This window comes from Nymphalis io, chromosome 8 (genome assembly GCF_905147045.1).
Source record: "Nymphalis io chromosome 8, ilAglIoxx1.1, whole genome shotgun sequence".
In the NCBI taxonomy this organism is placed as follows: Eukaryota; Metazoa; Arthropoda; class Insecta; order Lepidoptera; family Nymphalidae; genus Nymphalis; species Nymphalis io.
Genome location: NC_065895.1, coordinates 2,428,880 through 2,455,237, shown reverse-complemented (window position 1 = coordinate 2,455,237; position 26,358 = coordinate 2,428,880). Strand labels below are relative to the sequence as shown.

General features: G+C 35.3%; 1 protein-coding gene across 6 annotated transcripts in view; it reads left to right on the top strand.

Moving 5' to 3' along the window:
* Window positions 1-26,358, top strand: part of LOC126770161 (E3 ubiquitin-protein ligase HECW2) — a 106,851-nt gene that overhangs the window by 23,936 nt on the left and 56,557 nt on the right. For 5 of the 6 annotated variants that reach the window (XM_050489366.1, XM_050489363.1, XM_050489364.1 and 2 more), the window contains 7 exons: window positions 19,924-20,025; window positions 20,106-22,199; window positions 22,276-22,420; window positions 23,538-23,724; window positions 24,274-24,459; window positions 24,870-24,995; window positions 25,763-25,855. In XM_050489366.1, the coding sequence (XP_050345323.1) occupies window positions 19,924-20,025; window positions 20,106-22,199; window positions 22,276-22,420; window positions 23,538-23,724; window positions 24,274-24,459; window positions 24,870-24,995; window positions 25,763-25,855 (2,933 nt within the window). The remainder of the gene's footprint in view (window positions 1-19,923; window positions 20,026-20,105; window positions 22,200-22,275; window positions 22,421-23,537; window positions 23,725-24,273; window positions 24,460-24,869; window positions 24,996-25,762; window positions 25,856-26,358) is intronic. The other variant, XM_050489368.1, reaches the window with a different exon arrangement.

The window sequence follows — 26,358 nt, the reverse complement described above, 5'->3', positions numbered from 1 at the left end:
CCTGTTACTAAACCAGTTTCTACTTAAGACATAATATGCCGTTTTTTTATTGATTTAGTTAAGACTTTGACATCATCATCGTAACAAATATTTGGCGATATTTAAAAGTAATAAAGATTATAATCACTTATTCCGTTAGCCGCTAAATTAGTTATAAAAAAACAGGCAGACATAGGGACTGCCGATTGAAGTGTAAACTTGAAACGTCTTATATATTTTTCAAATTTCCACATTCCGCAATTGTTGGCCCTCCAAGTAATAATTCTATCCTCTTATTATATAGCTTTATATTCATCAAAATACTCAGTATGTTGCAAACTCGGTCAAAATTATTAATACAGCTTAATTTAAATAAATAATAGTTAAAATACACTTATATTATTTGTTGTTCACTGGTGGTAGGGCTTTGTGCAAGCTCGTCTGGGTACGTACCACCCACTCATCAGATATTTTACCGTAAAACAGCAGTACTTGGCATTGTTGTATTCCGGTTTAAAGGGTGAGTGAGCCAGTGTAATTACAGGCACATGGGACATACCGTCCAAGTTCTCAACGCATAACTATAATATAGTATTTACATATATTTCCACAATACTTAAATTATTTGTACTTTCAACGATTTCATTATATTACCATTAGCATGTCGGTGACGCGAAGCCACGCCTCTATCCTCTACGATAAACCAGCGCAACGCGCCCAAATAAGTTTTCACTTCAAAAATATTATTGTAATTGTTTATTTTTTTAGAATTATTTTTAATATTTACGGTTTTAATTCTTTGTTTTCCATGAATCTATCAAAAAGAACTGATATTATTTTAACAGCTATTTTTTCGCAATAAAATTTGAAAAGACAATTTCAAGAATTTTATAGGCTATCTCCGAAGGCGAGAAGGCGGCTGCGTCGGTGTTAGAGTTTCCGTTTGCCTTGTGCCTAATTAGGACCTGTAAATGGCTTGCTAGCCTATCTACTTTTTTAGTTCAATTTAACTGGATAACTGGACTTTTATTTTCATTTATTTCATGTATGTACCTTTCATAAAAGAAAATAATAAATAAGGCATATTACACTGCAGAACATTATACATAAGATAAAAGTGCTTAGAGTTAGTATTCGTAAAATTAATTTTATATTATTATAACATGTTTCATGAAAACAGACTAATGTTGTATAATCTACTTAAAACCACTAAAAATCGACAGATTTACATTAAATACGTACATGAGCGAACTTTTTTTCTTTAGATTTTTGACGGAAATTTCCAGATCAATTTCATAAATAAAATAACTAATCAGGATGTACTTGTTCAAACTAATCATTAAAAAAAAGTACACCATTATCTATGGTTAATAATAATTAATGATCAATTAATTGTGTGATTTTTCGAATGTGACGTTTATATCAATTGAATAGTGATAGTGAGTGGGAATTATAATTTTACGTAAAACATACTCTTCGAGTTGACTTTATTTGCTTCCCGTTTAGTCATGCGCATTATGTAAGTTCGTAATAGACGAGAATTGCGTTGTACAAGTAATGATTTTTGCAATGTGTTCGGCCGAAGTAACATTTGTAATATTGTGCTCGTTATGTTTATATTATCTATGAACATTTACTTGCACATGTTTTAGTTTCCTTACAAGTTTTACTGGTGGTAGGGCTTTGTGCAAGCTCGTCTGGGTAGGTACCACCCACTCATCAGATATTCTATCGCAAAACAGCAATACTTGATATTGTTGTGTTCCGGTTTGAAGGGTGAGTGAGCCAGTGTAATTACAGGCACAAGGGACATAAAATCTTAGGTCCCAAGGTTGGTGGCGCATTGGCTATAAGCGATGGTTGACATTTCTTACAATGCCAATGTCTAAGGGCGTTTGGTGACCACTTACCATCAGGTGGCCCATATGCTCGTCCACCTTCCTATTCTATAAAAAAAAAAAGAATATCTCATAGAATTATGTTTGGTATAGTATGTTAATAGCAGTAGAGGTGTATCATGTAGGTAAGATAGTTAAAGAACAATAAAATATGATAATAACTCAAATTTGGTATAGTGATCTCTATTTTATAAACATCACCACAAAACGATAAGTGTTTATGCTTATATTGAACCACCAATTAAATTATGGGATATGTGGTTCTTCCTTTCCTTTAGTTTATCTATTTTGTCGAAGTATTCATAATTCTCGGTGACGAGACTCTTTATTCGAGTACCCATGAAAACGTTAGATTTAACATTTTACGAAAACATTTCAAACGTCTAGTAAAAATGAGCTCGTTATATGTATAGGGCACAAAATAACTGTAAATACATACATTATTCCATCACCGCCTCCATTGTGCTTCAACCTACACTAAGCTTTATACCTCACCCTACGCAAAGAAAAAATCCTGTAGCGAGAATCCACTCTCAAGTCACAAAATATTGGACAAGCGTAGGCCATAATAGGTGTATTCAAGCTTTACACATTGACCAAGAATTCCTTAGATGCTCTTAATACGTTTGGACTGATGTCACACCCACGATATGGTTTATCAATCACGAAGGATCGATTGAATAAGATCAATAAGCAAAATGAGCGGTGGGCGATCGGTCGACGAACTGCGCGGGCGCAAGCTGCCGGTGGTGTGCTCTAATTCGATGCAATGACATTCTACCGCACACGGACAACAATTCGATTCGCTGTCAGCGATGTGTTGCTCAAGCAGTATTTATTATTATCAATGAATTATATCCACCGGCGGGCGGAGATACTTATTGGATTATAATCTCATCTTATCAGATATTTACGCTTGAAAATTAAATATAGGTCTTTGATTTATATAATGCATTTAAAAACGCATATATCGTTTATATCTTAGAGCTGTAAAAACACATTTGACGTCTAGCAAAATGGGAACTATTTTATGATTTGACTTCCATTTCAGTCCTTGATGTGTCTATTGTTTACTGATAATATTACCTTTATGGGCCGGATCTGCAAGGATGGGCAATGTCACCTTGAATGCCGGATGCCAGCGTTCTGACGGAGGACCTATCGGCCGTCAATCGTGTGAACGTCTCGCCATATATTATGGCCGTCTGTCTGTTAGTCTTTGTGGCTGAGAGCCGTTTATATTTTACGACCGTCGACGTCCGCTGCGTGAGACCTCGACCAAGGTCAATGTTTCTTATAACTAATTGACTACATCGAATTCAAATAAGCGAATGTTATTTAATTGACGCTTTAAAGTATGATCTATTATACGTCTGGGCAACGCCGGTATGTGATGGGAGTATTTCATGGGAAAAGCGCGCCTCTCCGAAGTCCGCAACGGAAACGAGAGTGGACGTGGGCGACGCCTACGTTTTGCGTTAGTGACCACTCAAATGTACCAAGTGACAAATTTAATATCATTCTATTTCTGTGCTCTCGACATTCGGGCGCTTAAATTTATCTTCTTGTTTGTTTCAGGTAAGGGTGGTCATTAGCTCCATCACGACCTCTTGTTATTTTAGAACATACAATAAGTAGGTACCTCCTGTTATTTTATCTTTTTTTGTCTTTATTTATTATTTTAATATCCAATAGTATGAATTTATTGTTTTAATATTTATTTGTAAAAGTTGTAATATTTAATCCTTCAAGATAATAATAACTTTTTCAACCAAATATTTCCGCGTGCACTATTCATATGTCTGCGCCTATTGCAATTCAAGTATATTTTAGTGGCAAGATGTATTAGGGCATTCGAATGATTGGCATTATCAGTGACGCTAACATAGGCTCTTTATCACTTAAATTAAGGTTGCAAATCGTTTAAATTTCATGGTTCCCTTTGATGTAGAACGGGAATATCGACAAAGACGGATGTCCGGTGCCGGTCAGGATTTGTTTCACACGAGGCGGTTCTTCGCGCTGCCGGCAGATGAAGACGTATTAATTTATATATGGTTTTTAATATTGTAATAATTTGATACTATTAACTCAAGAAAATCAAGTATTTATAATCAATGCAAAAAATAAAAACATAATAAAATATGGTGGTTTATAGGTACTCAACAGGTTTTATACCGACCATTTGTATTTTAGTTTAAAAGTATGTTTCGTAATAGAATAAACGATGTAAAAATGTCTAAGCGCTAAGCGTTCGTTTCAAAGGGCTACCGTGTTTGTCCGTTGTTATACACATCATTCGTAAGCTCTCGTATGTTTTGCCTTTTGTGTAGTTTTTTTGCTTCACGTCCGTTTTAATCGTATTACGTCGTGTGCATCCGGAAGTGAGAGATTGTGTAAAAGCAGAACTATTTTGACAATAGAAAATGCAAGCCGGATGGTCGAAAAAGATTTGTCAGTTTATATATTTGTTTAAAGATTTGTGTAGCTCCTCGAACATAGTATCGGAGCGTTCCTGTGAAACACAAATATATATATTTTGGTATTAATAGAGGAGATTTAAAAAAAATTTTGTCTTAAAAAAATGCAGTTCTATTGTTATGGGCTATTCCAATTGCTAGTTAAAAATAAAATTATAATAATATTATACGATCATTGAAATGTTTTTTTAAACTAAAATTAACATTTAAAACATTTTTCTTACGAGAAATTTTTGCGAACATTTTTGTGTCATGAACAGCTAACTTAAACTTACCGTTAGCATAGCAGCCGTAGTTGAGTCAGTATTCGGCGGAACACGGACACTTTGCATACAATGCCCATAGCCACTGCTTGCGCAACCGGTCATCGGGCCGGATGTGACGACACGTCGAATTATGCGCCTAGATGTCTGGTCTAGATCACTTAATAATAACTTACTAACGCGAAATCGTTTTCAATTAATAGATAATTACATTTCAATAGCAATTTCTATAGCCTGTAAAAACTATATTTTTTAAACTAACTGTCCTTTTATATGGCAATGATAATTAAAATTAAATCTCTTAACAATATAATCAAAACATACGCGTGTTCACTATATTTCAGATCTATTTGAAATGACGCAGCTATTTTGCTAATCTATGAGTGTAATAAACACAGGATACAGAAGATATCCGGTTTAAGATGTTGAATAGTAATCTGGTATTATTACAAGTTACGGCTACTTATGGTAGCGATTGAACTGCCGTGGATGGTGGTCAGCCAAGGTCGGTCTACAAACGTCCATGTAACAATTCAGACACGTGTCCACTTGGACGTACCGCTTGGTTTCCGGCGGCTGACTATGTAAATTGGTGCCTCGCTGGAGTACGCTATAGCGATGCCGTCCTTGGAATTAAATCATGTTGATACACATAGCCACGTGAAACATAATGGATGTTGTGGAACATGTCATGGAAAATATAAAAGCGACGATCGTGTTCGTCACGTATAGAACATTCAACAAACATATTATTGTAGGGTCATTTAAACTTATGCCATTGAACAATTTTTGATTTAAATAACTATGTGAGCAAATAATTTGTATTTCTCGACAAATTTCTATTTCAATTCAAAGGTAAAAATAAATTTGTAGGGCTAATTGCCAATTCAGCTCTGGTCATGTTTCTAAAGTTTTGTCAGTGATTGATAAATTGTGCCCGCATAGCGCCCGCCTCGAATAAAAGCGTACCTGCATATCCGCTAACAAACCTTATGCAGTGATTATATTTTTTACTGTATTGAATTAAAACGTATTGACATTTTAAAATATTTTCTCTTTTTTTATTGGATACGCTTTCAATAATTCGTTATTTAGAGGTCAAAATTAATTGGTCCGTTTTATATTCATGAATCATATCTAAAGTAGCAATCAATCAAAGATCGTGTCAGATATTATACTAAAAATTATTCGTGTTCTTGTGACTTTTATGGCCTGTTTTATTTTAATGTCTCGAAAGCGATAAAAGACATTATAAAACGATATTACAAAGAGCAATGACCCGCGAACATTAAAATAAAACTTCGGTGTCATTTTACTATTTACAATTCAAGTAAAACGATGTTAATGATACGATATAGTCGTATCGAAATCGTTTGCTTTACTTGTTGTAATTTTTCGACTTGAATTATGCTGCACACTGCTTTCTTATCATCTCTTATGTATCCTTCTTCAGCAATATATTAGCCATATGACTTGCTTCCTACGAAGATATTGGAGAACACGACGTTGGTAACCCGAGTCCTTGCTTCGAGACCGTTACACGAAGGGTTGAGTTTGATAGGTTTACGGACATTGCGTGCTCCACCTTTCGCATGTCCAATCATCATGTTACAACAGCAAATTGCGTTCAGATATCGTGTTAGTAAATAAAAATATTTTTTGTTATACATATTATGTGGTTTTGTATCTAAATATAGTCTTAACCAACTGATTTAAGTGAAAAGTAAAAAGAAGACTGAAATTATAAAATACGGCTTATTAAAATTTGCCTATTTTTATATGAAATTTAATGTTTGTAACATGATATTTGACAAGAATGAATAACGTTATTGCTATTCGTTATATTTCACGGTATTTTGCTATGGATCTCATTAATAACATAGAAAAAGATATATAAGAGCGTACATTGGTTGCGCTGAACTGAGTAATGCTGGGAAAACTATCTCTAATTAGCAGGACCGACTGATAGTGTTGCTTGTTTTTCTCACGATACACACAGACAACGGAAGTGAATTGCAAAAAGATAAATCAGTTCCCTTGCGTAGACAACGCAAACAGCGGTACTTATCATGTGAGAATGCAACGCTCCACTTACTCGGTGCACCTTATTCCGTTACCCGAGTCGCTTGGAATATGAAACTGTTAAACTAATTTATGCCTCTTATCTCTGACTACGTAAACGGGAAAGCTTTATGAAAAAATAAATATTCAATTTGCACGCGATTGATAAAAAGTATCGGAAGTCATTTCCATCGGTGCACTGTAGTTAAATCATTTCGCCCACCTACCAATAATGCCTTTTTCGATCCAATTTTTGATCTTATGTATCAATTAAATAAATCTACTTAATCCATATTATATTATATATATTCAACATTATAATTCCTGTTTTTGTCTTATATGCTAAACGTATAAGTATTTTTTTAAATTGAACATTTCTTTTTAATTTTATACATAAATCACATTCACGCGATGATTCTTTGAATATTATGTGCACTTAAAATTTATATATACATACCGTACCGTAACAGCCTGTAAAGGTACCACTGCTGGGCTAAAGGCCTCCTCACCTCTTTTTGAGGAAAAGGTTTGGAGCTTATTCCGACACACTGTTCCAATGCGGCTTTGGTGGAATACACATGTGGCAGAATTTCTGTGAAATTAGACACATGCAGGTTTCCTCACGATGTTTTCCTTCACCGTAAAGCACGAGATGAATTATAATCACAAATGAAGCACATGAAAAAATTCAGTGATGCTTGCCCGGGTTTGAACCCACGATCATCGGTTAAGATTCACGCATTCTTACCACTGGGCCATCTCGGCTTTTTAATTGATATACATACAAATCGGAAATTATTTGTTTGTGTATACTGTGTGTAATATGTTCGGTAATCAATAATCAGTAATAGCCTGTTAATGTCCCACTGCTGGGCTAAGGCCTCCTTTCCCTTTTTGGGGAGAAGTTTTGGAACTTATTCCACCACGCTGCTCCAATGCGGGTTGGTAGAATACAAATGTGGCAGAATTTCAATGAAATTAGACACATGCAGGTTTCCTCACGATGTTTTCCTTTACCGTTAAGCACATGATGAATTATAAACACAAATTAAGCACATGAAAATTCAGTGGTGCTTGCCCGGGTTTGAACCCACAATCATCGGATAAGATTCACGCGTTCTAACCACTGGGCCAGTGTAATATGTTAGTCCTTAATAAATAAATAAATATTTTTTTTCAATATAATAAGATTTATTAATAATGAAATATATTTTGATTGTTACAGTTAATATTTAAATACTTTTTATAGCTTATTTCATGTTAAAAGAAGCATACGAATATGATTTATTGCACACCAAAAGTTTGAAATAAGAGACGAATATACAGCATGGTAATTACAAAAGGTATTTCTATTAAATTTTCAAGGATACTTTAATTCAATATTCCCATGATGATGATGATACATGATTCAGCTAAAACAATGGTGTTATAGACTCATCTATACTGCCCACTGTATTGTTCTACTTTGGTAAATCTTGTGAAATTAATCTAAACGAACAATTGTGTAGATGAAATCGTTTCTCACACGTTTCATCAACTTTTATCTCGGTTTTATTCTCAGTGCACTTTTTGTTGTATTGTTTATTCTTTACAATGGACATTCTTTGAAGAGCCAATTTTCGCAAACTTTATTAGTGCGATTTTTATTTTATTTAAATATTCGTTAAAATTCATTATACTAATAATGTATAGACATAATAGGATTTGTTTATGCATTAACGGCTTCTGCAAAACATTGTAAAGAGCAAGATTCTCACGTTAAGTTCTTACTATTATTAAATAACATAAATGATCTAGAATGTTCGAAACGTGAGATCGTATAAACGGCATTCCATTATTATTAAACGAGAAGTGAATATTTAAAACGAAACGGAAATCATTAAAATTGGCCCCTTGATGTTTGCGAATAGTCAATAGCTGTTTGCTGATAACTTTTATTTCGTCGAAGTACTTTTAATTAATGATTTATACCTAAATAAGTCGCTGTCGATGTTTTCGGTGCAGGAAGTGCGTGCGAGAATTCGATTTGTCATGACCGGTGGTACTTTGGACTGCACCATTTAATAATGGTACGCTCGAAAGTTTTGACACACCAAGTTTGATTCATTTTAATATTAATAACGGTGGAATATGTGTGTCAAGTGTGTGCATGTTGTAATTATCTTTTTCTTTTGTATTTTTGTGTACGTAAAGTCGATCACACGTTTGGTATGTTTTGTATTCATTCCGCGAACATCGAGGTCGTTCGTCCCGGTTCTTGTCTGATGCTAGTTATGCTTTTGCATGCCGCTGACGGAATCCTGATTCTACCTGCGCGCTAGTATTAGCACATTGAAAGCACTACGTTTTTAGAATTTATATCGCTAGGATATGTGATGATTCTCATAAATCTTAAATTCTTCAAGGATTCTGTTTCGCACTAACAATAGTATTATTATGGTAATTTTGTTACATTCTTTTATTCAATAATTTTGTTCCGTGCTCAATATACTTACATTATTTTAGTAACGATGCCTACCGTACAACGTGTAGTTTTAAGGTTTATTTATAAATTGAAACAAATCATTGAAGGAGGATCAATAAATTTATTGTTATAGCCATGTTACTCGTAAGAACTCAATCGATTATAAAGTGCTACAAAATCGATAATGGCAGTAGCGTGCCAATGGGTTTGGTGCGCATGACGATTGAACTGATCTACGTGACAGGAGACGCACCTTCGCCAGTGTGAAAATTTCAATAGTACATTGACTTGAATCATGAATGGGAACTACACTTAGATTTACGTTTATACAAAATCATATAGTATTTAAGAAAAAAAAACACACGTTTCGTTTGATTCTGATTATTAAAAAAGGTACGTATTCTGTTGATTACACAATATATATATATATATATATATATATATATATATATATATATATATATATATATATATGTGTGTGTTTAGGTCAGTGTTTTAATTGATACGATATTGTTATAAAAATATAGCAAAGGTATATAGGGGAAGTTATACATACAGTTTAAAGCTTTAGGGTGACTGATCATCATGATTGATAGATTGAACAGCGTAATGTTTTTTTTTTTTAATTTTTTTATCTGTTTAATGTTGTTTAGTGATACTGATTCGTTATAAATATTACAGTACAATTTTGAAAGTTTCAAATTCAATATGGAATGTTTATATCACATAAATCTATAGCACTTCGTTTAAAACAAGCATCGCTATTTCCGTACTCTTAGCTCGGCTATAAATCCTTGACCTTTATGTCACTGGTTCGTAATATAATAGAAACGATATCTTATGCTAATACGAATTACATATTGCACCAATGCATGAAGCGGAACTGTTCCCGTAACCAGCATCATACTTATATTATAAGGATTTTTGTTTCTTTCGAACTAAAAAACTACTAATCTAATTGATATGGAATATTCGTATTGTGATTGTATATTATTTAAGGACGACGAAGGCAATACCACGACTTTAGTTTTTTTAATTAAATTAAATGTTACTTCTTTTGTTAGTCCGGACGTTTCCAAGCGAACGCTGCTAGAACTAAACATATACACGAACATTTCGTATGAGAATTGGTCACTCCTTCAAAATATTCCAGACAATTCTGCGATGTGACATATTTATAATTGGCAAGTCTCAAAAACCAATGTTTACATTTAAAGATTCGGAAAAAATAGATTACAATTTAAATTAAATTTTTTGATCACAAGAACGATAAAAAAACGACAGTAATCAAATGAAAATAAAACCTTGTTATTATTATACGATCCAAGCTATTCATAAATGTATCAGTAGTAGTCATGCTCGCAGTGTCTTAGATATCGTAGTCGTCACGAACCAAATGATCGAGTTTTATTGAAATCTATTCATTTGTGTCGATGTCTAGAAATAATGCTACGACTAAATCTAACAAAAAATATAACTCATATACTTCAGTATGTTTTAAGTTATAATCTATGTAGGTCTACGTAACCTATACGTTTGGCAGGATGTTATTGTTTACTTATTTTACACTAGATTTCGCCCGCGGCTTCGTCCGCGTGTTCGGGTGAGTGGACAGGTGTTTTGTATAAAGTCGTATTATTCGTATAAAGTCGTATATAGTTTTGTATAAAGTAGAAGCCTTTGTCCTTCATTGGGATTAAAGCCTGCTTCACACCAAATTCCGTCGTTTAGCCGTAAAAGCGTAACTGACAGACAAGAGTTACTTTTGCATTTATATCATGAGTATGGATTATTATCAAAACACTAGATATTATCTTTGCAATTATTAAACTTTTATTGTATTATTTACTGGTGGTAGAGTTTTGTGCATGTTGTGATATTCTACTGCAAAACAGTAGTACTTGGTATTGTTGTGTTCCAGTTTGAAGGGTGAGTGAGCCAGTGTAATTACAGGCACAAGGGACATAACATCTCAGTTCCGATGTAAGCGATGCTTAACATTTATTATAATGCCAATGTCTATGACCACTGTGGGCGTTGGTGACCACTTACTATCAGGTGGCCCATATGCTCGTCCGCCTTCCTATTCTATAAAAAAAAATAAGCAAAAGTATATTTACTTTCCATCAAACACAAATACAGTAATGTAAATTTCATTCGCAATATAATTCAGTTGTCAATGAATTCTCGCAAATCGTTTCAAATATTCCATTTGTCCGCTCGTGGGAGCATATTGACTTGTAATGTTGAGCATAAACGGTAGGTATGCGGCAGGTTGGCGGATGTAGGTATTCGCAAATATTAGCACTTACCTAATTCGCTGCCTATTCAACTATTTGTAATCCATTTCATTTGTCTATGTACAAAGTACGAAAGGTCAACATAATGTCATTATACTGAGTGTCATTTTAACTTCAACTATATGATATGCTTATTTAAATTGATATTCAAAAATCGAGTTGAGAGAGAATGGTACCATCGGTGATAGTAATTTTTTAAATATATATATATCTGACTAGTGGCTTCGCCCACTTGTTGGCGGGGTGGAGCAGGTGTTTGATATAAAAATAGCCTATGTCTTTCCTTTGGGTTCAAGCTTGCTTCACACAAAATTTCACCAAACTCGGTTGAGTGGTTTAGCCGTGAAAGCGTAACAGATAGACAGAGTTACTTTCAAATATTATTATAGACTTTATTCCTCCTCCTTTATATTATTTATTAATTCATATCTTATTATAATTTGAGAGTACATTTTCTTTTGCCACTTAAACTATATTTTAATAGAACGAAACTTCATCTGATTATAAAAATACTTAAGTGGGAAATACTTGAAAAATGAATATTAAAACTTTTGTTTGAATGAATTCTTTTCAGTTCATTGACATTATGACGGATGACGAGTTTGTGTAATTTATGATTATGACACAAGTAATCTGACACACGAGCATGTGGTGGCAGCGCTGTATGAGGTTGGTCGCGGCGAGGTCGCGATCAGTGCGCGTGCGCAATATGAATGGACCCCCACTACGTGGCCGTATTCACTCAATGAACCGCTTGTAGTAATCGATATAATGCTAATTTAAATACTGTAGGTAGAAACTTGTTCCATAATATAAAGTGCATTACAAATGTTGAATTTTAAGATAATATATTCACAATTGTTTGCTGTTATAACTTAACAGACACGTTCAATTCGTTATTAAACAGTTAGCACTTTCTTTAATTTGATCGTTTCGTAAGGAACGGTTGCCTTAATACAATAATGATATAACAACCCGCGTTGAAGTGTTTATCAGCGAAGTGCTGTCACCTATAATTGACAGTTGCTGTTAAAGCAGAATCTAATTGACCGACCGACAAACATGATATGACTCGTTTACATATGGACATTATCATTTCTAGTTTGAATAATTTATATACTCTCGCTGTTAACTTGTAAACACGACTTTGTTCTACCGGTGTATATAATTTACGGCTGCCGGATTGAAACAGCAAGCGTGACATTAATTATATTTTATATTAATAATAATATCCTGGGACATTATTCACACACGGTCATCTGATCCCAAACCAAGCAGAGCTTGTACTATGGAAACCAGACAACTGATATACTACATATGCTGTTTTTCTTTTGTAAATACATACTTATATAGATAATTACACCCAGACTCAAGACAAACAGTTGTTCATGCACACAAATGTCTGTCCTGGGTGGGAATCGAACCCACAACCTTTGGCGTGAAAGGCGAGTATCTACCAAACACGCCAACCGGCCCGTCAATTATATATTAACAACTATAACAGCACACAGCACTAATTACTTTGATATTAATACTTCTATAATATCATTTAGTTATTTGCCATTCATGCTCAGCTAATGATTATCAAAATCTCGCGCTCTGCAATGAGTATTAATTAATTTAAAGGGAGATAAAACAGACTATATAGATGTCGATTTGTGTTTGTTTCAAAGATTTATATTTTTGTGTTTATGTGTTTATAAACTAGATTCTTTTTTATATTCGGTGATGTGTAAACGGACTCATATTATGAAGCGCGCTCGTGCCACGCCGCCCACGTGCGCCGACGCCGATCATAGCTTTAAATCTCAAATTGAGAACGTAGTTTATTTTCATTCAATAAAATGATAGTGTAGTACGGCTCCTAAGAGGATTATAAATAAGAATAAAAATGTTTTTTGTTGAGTTGTATATTTTTCACTCGACTTTTATGAATAAAACTCTTTTTAATGCATTTACTAAGATTGAAGCTGAAAAAAATACATAATATTTTGGTTTTGTGATACGGCTTAACACAAACATAATGTCTTAGTTCCCAAGGTTAGTGGCGCATTGGCTATGTAAGGAATAGTTAACATTTCTTACGGCACGAATGTCTATAGGTGGTGGTAACTACTTACCATCAGGTGGTCCATATACTCGTTCGCCTACCTATATTATAATAAAAATAAGTATTACTGTTTGGCGGTAGAATATGTGAGGAGTCGGTATACCTACCCAGGCAGGCTTGTACAAAGCCTTACCATTCTGTTATAGTATATTTTGATAATAAAATTCTATATAGGTTAGTAGGAGTGTCAGTGACGTCAGTAACAACAGTAACGGATGCTATTTAGCTGGCTATCATCGATGACAAAGTCATAAAATAAGTGTATTTTTTTTTATTAATTTGATTCAGAGGGTAAATGAGTACTTTATGTTTAATCGGTGTGCATGCAAACTCAGGTGTACACATTTCCCTTAATCTCATAGTAATTCATTGAGACGACAATCCAAAACTACACGAGGAGGCACGAATGGTCTATGTAGTGGAGATGGTACGTCCCTTGTGCCTGTGATTGCACTGTCTTACCTGTCCTTAAAATCGGAAAATACAAAGTGTTTATGTTTAACGGTGATATTATTGATGATTAGATGTTACCGGGCCGTCTAGGGGAGATGTGTCCTTACAAAGCACTTCCGTTGGTAGATATAATCTTACTTAAAAGTAAATAGTAACTGCCTATGAATATTCCACTGCGGGGCCTTCTCTACTTTTGAGTAACCTTCTTTGAGTTTATTCCAACACGCAGCTTCAATGCGGGTTTGTAAATCCACATGTGGCAGGAATTAGTCACAGGAAGTTTAGCTTTCCCGTCGAGTGAACCATAAACACAAATTAAGCACAAAAATTTAGTGATGCTAGCCTTGGTATGTATCTGCGATCGTCGGTTAAGATTCACGCGTTCTAACCACTGGGTCATATCGGCTCTATCGTACGAAGCCGATACGAAATTGTTAAGTATTACAACAGTTTATTGCTTTGAATGAAGTCATTTAAGATTTCTCTTTTACATAATAGGCAGAGTTATTGACGTGCCATATCAGGATAAGCTAAACAAGGTGATAACGGGTGACTCCTGACTCCTTCGATGTCTATGTTAGGAAACCCGTCCTCTCGGATAACTAACGTGTAGACTGCTATGCAATTGTACAAAACATTTATGAATAAGCATAAGATGTAGTAAAGACTAGTGTCCCTAACGATAGATGGTTCTAAATAATCTCGTTAAAGCAAGTACTTTTGATTTTATATTATAGAAATATTATATGGACTAATTAATTTGATATTTATTTAATTTGATAGTTATAGTAAATGAAGTGTCTTGTTCATACATACGAACGTATAACATTTGACGCATTGGTACATGTCTTTCATGGACCAATGGTTATAGATTTTCTTTTGAACGCGGATGACGGTAGACCTAAGCGTTGTACTTTATTATTTTAAAGCATTACACTGATTAGCATCGTTTTGTTTTATCTGTGGATTGCTATTTTATCACGTTTCCAGTGAATCGCTGTGGGTACCGTGATGTTATGTCGTTGTAAGTTTTCTTAATATATGGGTTATCTAACGCAATAATGTTTTTTTTTTCATATCGTTCCGGTAGATCATGAGATCAGCGCGTTCGAACTGTCTTTTCGAATATACTTTTCACATTTATAATATTAGTATCCCCGTAATCCCGTAACAGCCTGTGAATGTCCCACTGCTGGGCTCCTCCCCTCTTTTTGAGGAAAAGGTTTGGAGCTTATTCCACCACGCTGCTCCAATGCGGGTTATAATATTGGTATAGAATAGTCAAATTATTTGAAGTTTGTTTTTAATTTTATGACGTGTCTAGAAACAAATCTCTATGATTCGGTATCCGTCCATAAAATGTCTTTCCAAAATGTTAAGGCAATATTTCTGCTTATGAACTTGTAACAGTTATTATATAACCTACTAGACTTTGCACACATATTGGGGGAGGGGTTAGGTGTTAGATACAAAACAGTAGCTTATGTTCCTTCTTGGGTTTCAAGCTTGCTTTATTTCAACAAAATTGGTTCAATAGTTTAGCCGTAAAAGTGTAGCAGACAAAGTTACTTTTGCATTTATAATATTAGTATCGATTAAAAAAGCATATTTCGATGAATTCTCGGAAAATGTTAAATTGAAAAAGACAATAACTTGTAATAAATCATACACATAATTAAATTGACAAGTCAAGGTTGAATTTGAGAACGTTTCAACGTGACTAATAATTTGTGACAAAAACGTTTCTTTATCTTTGTGTATCTTCAATGAGAATTTAATGAAGATATCTGAATAAAACCCTAAATACAATTACAGCTTATATCCATTCAATATTTATGGTATTAAGTCAAAAAATGAAGAATTCAATTTAGTAAAAGATACTTACAATTTATATAAAAAAAATCACAAATAGGTATGTATATCCTTGTAGCGAATACATATTCTTACGCAAAGGTGCAAATGCGTATAGTTTTGTTGTCGAATTCAAATTTCCGGTACGATTTGTGTTCGCACCGTGGAATTTTAAGTGGTCCATACTCGTAAAATTAACCGGTCCCTAATGTCTGGGAATGAATGGGCAGGAATTTTAAAAAGCACTTGGACTCGAGCGATTTGTTAATCAAATTTTGTGTGAAATCAATGAATGTATTATTTAACTGTTTAAATAAATTATACCATGACAGACATCATGGCTCTCATTATTAAATATAACACATTATGTACACATACATTTTCTATTAATATTATTAATAATTTTATATACTATTTCGTTCTAACCCTTAAGATGAACGAAACCCTTTGAATTTTGGTACAGTAATGTTTTTTTTTGTATATAACTTTTAAATATCGTTCCCATAGAAACGATTAACTGTAGTTTCTGTTGCTCATCCTTCATCACTACTGATAGGTAGGGTGGTTGGTACAGATACTATTCCCTAATCGTGTGAAACTCAGTAAAGATATTCAGTCACACGTCAACATTCTCTTACAACCTCGTGAAGCTGTCAAATCGTCACATCGCTAATGGGGGTCTGTCATCGGCTCGACCCCTTTAAACTCGCGTTTCCTGTCGTCCAAATGTTATTTTGAGACGGATATACTTAAGTGCTTAGAATACTGCGGTTTGTGGATAGGAACGTGACTTTCTTGTCTTTACGTGGCAGATGTCTGGCTTCGATGACAAGAAATTTTAAAATATTTCTAAATGTGTAACGTCCCACTTCTTGATAATCAATTCACGATAACTTGTCCAGAGTCAACTCTTTTTAACCCACCCGCATTGTTTTCGTTGATTATAATAATGGTTCGAATTGGAGTACTGGAGTCTGTGGTTAAAGAATTATTTGTTAAGATTTATTTGTTATTATTTATGACACATGATATTTTTAATAAATTTTACGTATACACGGTTTTCTATAATATTATTATCAAGAATATTATGCGTGTTAATTTTTTCCCCGAATGATTCTAAATTACTTAATACGAAGAAGATTATGAAGATGTTGCTTTAATGTTAATGAATTTTTTTCCTTTGGACTCATATCATAACAAATATAATAGTTTACAATCTTGTTAAAGATTGCAAGGTGATTGAAGCCAGCATCACTGTGTTCATGGGGCCCACTTAAAAAGATATCAGACTATACAAAAACAAAGCTAAAACAGTAGTATCGTAGGCGTTGAAATAAGTAGTGGGGCTCCAAATGACCGTAGTTTGTTTTAACTACGTACTTCCGCCAAATGACTGGTGGCGTGACACATTGTTCGATAGTCATGGTGCGGTCATAATTACAGGGCTCTATAGAAGGCTGCACAAACGGTTTATTGTAAGCGGGAACGATCAGCATTAGGTAACGATACTATTACACATTTTGTTTTATATAGAAAAGATACCGACTTTTTTTAAAACGCTTCACAAAGTCAGTTGAACTAATCTGATTGAATATTGACTGCCTCGTTGGTCTAGTGGCTTGATGTAAGCCCGCAGACGCGGAGGTCCTGGGTTCAATTCACATGTCAGTAGCAGCCCGGAGTCTGGAAGTTGGAAGTGTGGACACTCCCGTGCCTTGGAAAACACGTAAAGCCGTTGGTTCTCTGGATGGAACTCTTTCCGGTCGTATCGGATTGCCGTCCCATCGGATTATGAGAGTTACGGAATAGAAAATGCACCTGTGTTTGCGCACACACTTGTGCATTATAATATATCCTGCGTAGTTGGCTTATCTCTCTTGAGATTGGCCGCCGTGGCCGAAATCGGTCTGGAGGACATTATTATTGTGTCAATGGCTGTGTTCAACCAATAACCAGTCAAATTCAAAACAAATTAGTTAATTTCATAGGTATATGTAAAATAATGAACACTAAACATTTTTTAGAATTGTACATTGTAAATTTTATAAACTTTTATAGTTACGTAAAATTCTCCGTATTCTATATTTGAAAAATCAACTAAACCGCATTCTTTGCTTCGGGGAAGCTCTCCGATTAACATATGTTTCCTTTAGATATTGTCAGACGTTCATTTTTTCGAAGTGGATGTTCATTCTTCTGAAAAATAGGCGGAAAGGAGTTTAGTCATACATTTTTTCTCAACATAGATTATTAATAAACATTAGCGTGTTTTGAAGGAGTGACCGAGTATGCGTATTTTTGAGTCGTACCTATCTAATAGTACAAATAATATATTTATTTATTGTAGACGAAATCACTTCAAAAAAACAACGAGATTTGTTACAAATACGTTATATGCTAATTGACACTCCTATATTGAAATACTAGAAATTGTAAATTAAAGTTTTTGGAGTTTTCTATGTGTTTACTTCATTGAGCACTTATTTATATATCCCTATTTTTTTTTTTTTATTTAAGGACTTTTGTTCTAAACAGGCACGTCTCTCCCATTGATAATTGATTGATTCTCTTTTAAATTTTTTTAGCTTTAATTATGTATTGCTATTAGATAAAATTCTAAGAGCATCTTAGTAGATTCTAATAAAGGATCTGATTGAAAGCTCTGAAGTAATCCAACATCGAACAAACATACTTTTAAATTATTTAATGGTAACTTTCTCTGATTCTATAGCCCTAAAAATATTACTCTATCTTGCAAATTGTACGGAAGTACATCAGTTGATCTCGTCGTGTCGTTGTATCTCCTCCCATATCCTGCGGCCGGAAGTGTGCGGATGTTGCGTCATTGACGGAAATAGACGCCCTCTGTGTCACGCGTGTCGTCACCACAATCGTCATTGTCGCCAAGCTGCTCCGGTTCTATGGGTGTATCGATAATACTACATTTTAATCGTAATATTTTTCGTACGGTAATAAGTGTTTAATAATACATTAAATTTGATCCTGAATATTAATGAAATAGATAATAAGCATATTTTGTACAAGCATGAGATAAGATATTACTGATTTACTATGAGTAATGTGCAGTCTCGTTTACAAGTAAATCCACTTAATGACAGAGGAAATAGCTGCCATTAAATAATTTTCAGTTCTCGCACGGTGTATTTTACTACAATTTAGGGCAATTTAGGGCAAATAGGTAGAAACGAAAAACTTAATAACTGTTATTGATCACGGAAAGTCGATTTTACTTTTGTATTATTTCCGAACGGAAACAGAACCAAGATTTCTGCGATATATCCATCTCGTTAAGCCCAATCTAAAAAGCCGTTCCCTCTTCCATTTCCGTGCCAGATATTGTTGTAATATTTCACGCTATACGCGGGCTTCACGGTTGAAAATAAAGTTGAGTGTTTGATGTAAACATTTCGACTTCGGTCAATATTTACGATCGTGTCGAACACTTAATCAACGGCAGGAAGATGTTTACTGTACGCTCATATTTTAGTCCAATCAAAATATGGTAATGCCTGGGTTGGTGCAGCGTCTTTTTGCGGAATCAATTTGTCTTCGCGCTATTTATGGCCATGTTTTCCCAATTAACTACCAATTCGGTGGCTTCGATTATTTCGCATTAAATGTGCGGACGACTCCCGCATCCGGTGATTACGTCTGGCGCATAATTTGTGATGCGCCAGCGCCGAACTGCGCATCCTACACATTGATTTTTGTTAGATAAAAAATGGAAGGGTTCGTTCCGGCGCATTCGTTGTTACTTGTTATAGTATTGTTTGCTTTTATTTTAGCACACAGTTCTTTGCACCTGTATCATGTTTATTTTGTTGGTATGTATATTCTTGTCGGTGTTAAATTAATTTTATTTTTGTTCATTACATGCGGATTTTATTTATACGTTTTGGTTATTGTAAAATCATTGACTCGTTTTACACAAATTAATATTTTTATATTACAAATTATTAATTCTACAAAGTTTCCGTCATGACGTTCATTAACGATCGATAGTAAATAGTAATGCGATAATATTTTATTATGTCCGTTTACAGAGATCCCGAGCATCGCCGGCATCGTCAGGCTCGTGCCGGCGACCGGATGCGACACTGGCCATATAATGTGGCTGCTTGATGAGCCTAATCAACCATACGAAGGTAAAAATCTTCTACCTATATTTTTGTAGAATTTTTTACCTGACTTACTTTGCTAATACTTTTGTCGTATGTACTTTCAGATTGTGAACAGCTACTCTGCTTTCGCTACTACAATGGCGAAGAAGACGAATGCCTTGCTGAGTCTTCGTCACTCCCACCTCGTTTTAAAGTCGATCTCAAAAAATTACCTTTGCGACTTAAAGAGGGCATCTCAAGAAAGAGAAGTGGTGACCAGGTGTCACCTTTCTCTTACCACAATGAGAGTTTTGAAATGAACTCTGAAAGTACGCCGCGAGTCGAACTCGTCAGCACGAGCCAGGACATCAAGCATCTTAGCGACAACGTCAATAAATGCTCAATTAGCGCTTTAGAAAACAATGGGAATTTGAATCTCGAACAAACAAAATGTGATCATAGCAAAACTATAGTTAGTAACAGTATTGAATCTCATTCTGTAAATAGTGAATCTCGAAACCTGCTTGAATGTAAGCCGACGTCTTCAGGTGTTAAAAAGAAATGCCCACCGCCTGTGGATACTGGTGGTGGACAAGCGTTAAATGGTGTAAAGAAAAAAACAAATATGAATAGCGGATTTGAATCTCCTACATCACCTGATACTGAATATTATAAGATTTGGTCTCCACAGAATCCATGTAAAATAATGAAATTTGTATATGATGTCGAAGGTGCTAATGTGCCAAATGATGCTCAAAAATCTCCAGTACCGCCACTGCCGCCTAGACAATCACATAAACCTTTAGAAAGAATGCACGCTTTACCTCCCATTGTACAGAGGCATCGCAAGCCAAAAAAATTGACAAAGCCTGAAGATGCTTTTACTTTTGAACTTATAGATACTGACGAACAATTCTTCACTGATAATAATATTGCAAACTCTGCCGCGCTGCAAGGAAATCTTAATGATTTTAGGCCTGGAGAGTTTTATAACGGTGCTCAGGCACCACCAATATCTTCAACTGCTAGCTTTTTACGAGAATATCCACAAGTTGCTCCCCTAGCGACTCCTGAGACCGATGGCAGCTTATGTGAATCAGTCTCTATGAAAATAACTAAATTAGTTGATGATAAGAAAACAAATGATGTACCTGATAGTGCGCAAAGCGTAAATAAGAATAATGTAATGTATATTAAAGATATAGGTCCAGACAATTATATTACAACAACGTTTGCAAGAAAAGATAAGAATGAAGTGGAAAGCTTCAATTCAACGCCAAACCATGCAAAGTCTCAAGAAAAAGCTCAACATACGTTTCTTAATGATATTAGTAACCATCAAGACTTTGAAGATGATAACAGAAATCAAGTTGAGGAGAAAGAAATAACAGTTCTGAAGAGCCATAAACCACTTACTAGGCAAAGTTCGGGACGAGCTACACCGACTATGATGACTGCATTCTTAAATTCCTCACATATTGACGGCCCAAGCAAAGTTGAGGAACGAGATGGAAATAATAGTCCTAATGATCCAAGTTCCTGCAATTCTTCGCATTCTACTTCACCTGTAGATGAAAACAATAAGATAAATGTTGGCTCTATATTAATGAATCGGAAATATTCATGTGACAGTTCTACTCCAAAACATTCAAGCTTACCTCGACATTTGCTAAAGAATCTTGGATGCGAAAGCACTCCAAAACATTCACCGAATAAAGCAAATATTTCTAAAGACACTCCAGATAGTCCAATGAGACCGCACCCAAGGGTATTGACTCGGGTTGCGGCTTTAGCTGGTACAGCAGTCCCGCAGTGTCCGCCAACACCTACACATCACGCACGCAGGCCTAGACCAATGCCACCTCCTGACTTACATCCTCCGCCAATACAAAATTCAGAGAACTTCGAAATGGTTGAATTTACAAATGAATTGAGAACATCAGAGATAAGATCTCCGAACCTAGAATTTGTGAATAGTAATCATTTCACGATAGTTCATGCTGGACCACCAGACGATGTCGTACTAAGAAGGCCGCAACCAGTGGACGATGGTGATGACAACGATAACGCTGTTGCTTCACCAACGCCTTTAAGGCATATGGCGGGCATAAGATTACCTTCAATACCAGAGAGAGCATCAAGACAAATGGCTTTAACCGGAGATTTTCCTGCCAATATGATTGGAGGGATAATCGAATGCGAAGAGCCTTTGCCACCTGGTGAGTAATATGTCGCAAGTTACAAGTTAAAATGAATTAAGTAACATCAATTTAATGTATATATATTTTTGTTTAGGTTGGGAAGCGCGTATGGATAGTCATGGTCGCGTATTCTATATTGACCACATTAATAGGACGACGACATGGCAGCGGCCTGCAGCTAATGGATGTGCACCGAGGTCGCCCGCTCCCGAAGTACAAAGAAGACAGTTAGATAGAAGGTACGTCAATATCTACTTTAGCTATGTAGGACACTACAATTAAGTCGTACAAAAGAATTAAGAAAAACTGTTGAATTATATAGGATTTGTATTAAAGCCGATGTAAAGTATCTGCCTTATCAGACTTACATATAGGTAAGTAGTAGATAGGTAAACCACATGTGTATTCCACCAACCCGCATTGGAGCAGCGTGGTGGAATAAGCTCCAAAACCTTCTCCTCAAAAGGGGAGAGGAAGCCTTAGCCCAGCAGTAAGACATTTACAGGCTGTTACTGTACTGTACTGTATTGTAGGTAAACGTCAATAAATATTCTATACAACACAAATGCAAATCTAAGTAATGTTAAATGATTATATAATAAAATACAAAATAGAGTGTGGTATTATGGGAGATATTCAAATATACCATGAAATAATGAAACCAGCAACTTAAGCACCAGTCGTTAGTATAAGTCTCATAATCAGTTAGCTTATAATTGCGACACCATACGTGTTAGTAAATGTCATTATTACATTGTACATTATGTTGGCTTCCTATAAAATAAACATATGTCGCATCCGGCTAATGAGAATTGACTGCAAACAACGCACAAACGTCACAGTGACTTGTTCAAAGCCTAAATTTGAAAATAATGAAATAAAAGGGGCTGTATTATGTAGCACGTATCGTTCAGATCGCATTAAAAGGAATACAAGTCTAGGGACTGTACTGTTTATTGTATAAAAAGTGTGAATATAACATTTCGTTGGTTGAAGTAAAGATTGTATGTTGAAAAGCTTTTTTCTCACCGGAACCCTGCAATTGCCCACAATGAGTGTCCGTGATAATAACGATACTCCGATATATATATATATATATATATATATCGTAAGAAATGTTAACCATCGCTTACATCACCAATGCACCACCAACCTTGGGAACTAAGATATTATGTCCCTTGTGCCTGTAATTACGCTGGCTCACTCACCCTTCAAACCGGAACACAACAATACCAAGTACTGCTGTTTTGCGGTAGAATATCTGATGAGTGGGTGGTACCTACCCAGACGAGCTTGCACAAAGCCCTACCAACAGTAAGATATATATATGCAATGAATGTTTCACAAATGTTTCAGATACCAATCAATCCGTCGAACAATGACTCGGAGCCAGCTGGGCGAGGAGGAGCGCGGCGCCAGCTCGTCGCCGCCGCCCGCCGCCGGCACGTCGCGCCCGCTCGACTCGCAAGCGCCGCACGCGCCGCATCCCGCCGCGGAGTTCCTCGCGAGACCGGACTTCTATTCCATTCTGCATATGAACTTGGTAAGCCGAGACAGAATACAAACGATTCGGGACAATTAATAGTCTATTCCGATAACAGGAGGAGTAAAGGCTAATGAATAGCTTTGACATTTAATTGACGTGATATATATATATGGTTGAGATTTTGAATAAAATCTATGGTCTTCTAGGATTCGTGAATAAATGGCGGCAAAGGTTATGTCGGATATGGAAGAAAAATTAAAGTGTGTATATTATTTCTTCCATAGCCAATATCTATGGGCGATGGCTATCACTTACCATCATATATCACGTGGCCCATTTGCTCGTCCGCCTGCCTATGACAAAAAAGTAGTTAAGTGGAACTGTGTTGTATTATAAATAAAGATACGAATATTTATCAGGAACTTCTTGGAGTAGATAATATAGCAGAGCTATTATCAAATATCGTCGAATATCTTTGAAGTTTTTTTTATCACTACTGCTTCTTCGATTAGAATAGGCTGTAGACGGTGACGTTATTAAAAAAAACTTTCTGTAATACCCCGAACTGGAATATAGTCGGTAATTTCTTTATATTTCTATTTCCAGGAAGCTTCATCGCTGTACAACTGTAACTCGACACTCAAACATATGATATCAAAGATCCGCCGTGACACGTCATCCTTTGAGCGCTATCAACACAACCGGGATTTGGTAGCGCTCGTCAATATGTTCAGCGAGAACGAACGGGACCTGCCTCTGGGATGGGACTCGAAGCTAGATCGAAACGGAAAGGTAAACTATTTTATATTTATACGTTAATTAATATTAAATATTGTTATTAAATATATTTTGATATAATAAACGCTGGTGATATTAATAAACTTAAAAAGTAAGTCTTAAAAATATTCCCATTTGAATAGGATTAGTAACCAAAACGAATTGAGTTATTAACTTAAAATTAACTTACATTTAACATTAAATAAATAGTATAATATTGTAAGATACTTTAGTTCAATCGATTTATAATATATAGTGAGGAAGAGAATTTCAATTACAGGCACAACATATGTACTTAGTAAATTCCTCTGATAGATAGTCTATTGGGATGGTGAGAATTGTCAATTGAATCGTACGGTGTCCACGTATACGAGTGGTGTAGAAGTGGTCGTCGTTGTAGTCCGTCTGACCGCTATGTCCCGCAGCGTTTCTTTGTGGACCACGTGATGCGTCGCACGACGTTCATCGACCCGCGCCTGCCGCGCGCGCCGCAGGCCGGCCCCTTCTCCCCGCTCCTGCCCCCGCGGAGACGGCCCATAATGCCCGACCAGGTTTGGTCTTAGCGGGTTGTAGTTGCATTTCATGGAATCTTGTGCTATCCGGAGTTTGTGGTAGATGTTAACATTTCTCAAGGACATCTTGTCTTTTTTGAGAACCCCAAAAATAAAAAGCCATAATCGAAAAGATATAATAAATCATCAATATACCTAACTTTTGCATTTTATTCTGAGAAATTTAGTATAATTTCTGTTTATTAAGAAATAAAAATATTAGTGAAATATTTCTAATAAAATAATTTGATTAAAGAAGATAATTAAAAAATTACTTTGCTTTGTCTGAGACATTCAGCTACAAAACGTTCTCGTCGTGTTTTCATTATCCGAGATAGCACTAGGTTGCCTACCGTACGCATTGCGGGACGCCTGTCTGTTCCCAAAGCATGTATTTTTTACGTTTGTTTTATTTTGCACGCTGCTCAGTGTTGTGACGTCGAATGTATTTTTTTTTTGCACGTACGAATAAATAGATGGAAGCTATTCGTTTTATAACATATGTAGATTGTCGATATATTCGGTTTGATGCAGTATTTTTAATATTTTTCGTTTATTTATTTTATGATTTTTAAAGTCAATAGTTGTGTAACGTTTTTAGCAGTTTTATATGACCGTTAGAATAAAAAAAATTTGTATGGCTTTATAATTTTATTTTTAAGTTATAAAATGGATGGTTCTGTAGTTGGCTATTTAGAAGGTCTATCGTGTTATGATGTCTGTTATAAGATTGGTTCGTATTGATAAGAAATGTGTTTCACTCACAGGCGCCGACACCTCCGCCGCGGCCACCCATAACTTCGTTGGATGTGTTTCCTCACCACATACAGCAAGAGATACCCGTTGCCTATAACGATAAGGTAAATATTATATTATTCGAGTGTAGTTCGCACAAATGAAAATATGCATACTATATTTCTTATTACGTTTTGTTTACTTTATATATTTAGCCATAATATTTAATTTAATCCAAGTCTATAAATAATTCGTATTAAAAACAATCAAGGAACTTTGACATGCAAAGATATTTATAATATTATCAAAGCGTATAGTAATAAGTATAATAGTATCAAAGAGTTTTAAAAAGACCGGCGAACAGTTTTGGCTATTTCATAATAGATGGCGCTGTAAACGAAATGTAGGTAATGCTTGTAACTTAAAAATCCTAGCCGACAAGGATATTTTGGCGCGAGACCAAAATCGGAACTAATATCGACATTTTGTCAAGTGTCATTTCTGACAACCATCCGGACGTGACAAACTTACAAAGTAAAAGAACCGGACTAGACGAAACAGCCACTGGGTCAGTTTGACCCTGGCCCTTCGGGCCAAAATTATACGACACGGCAAGACGACTTGTCGG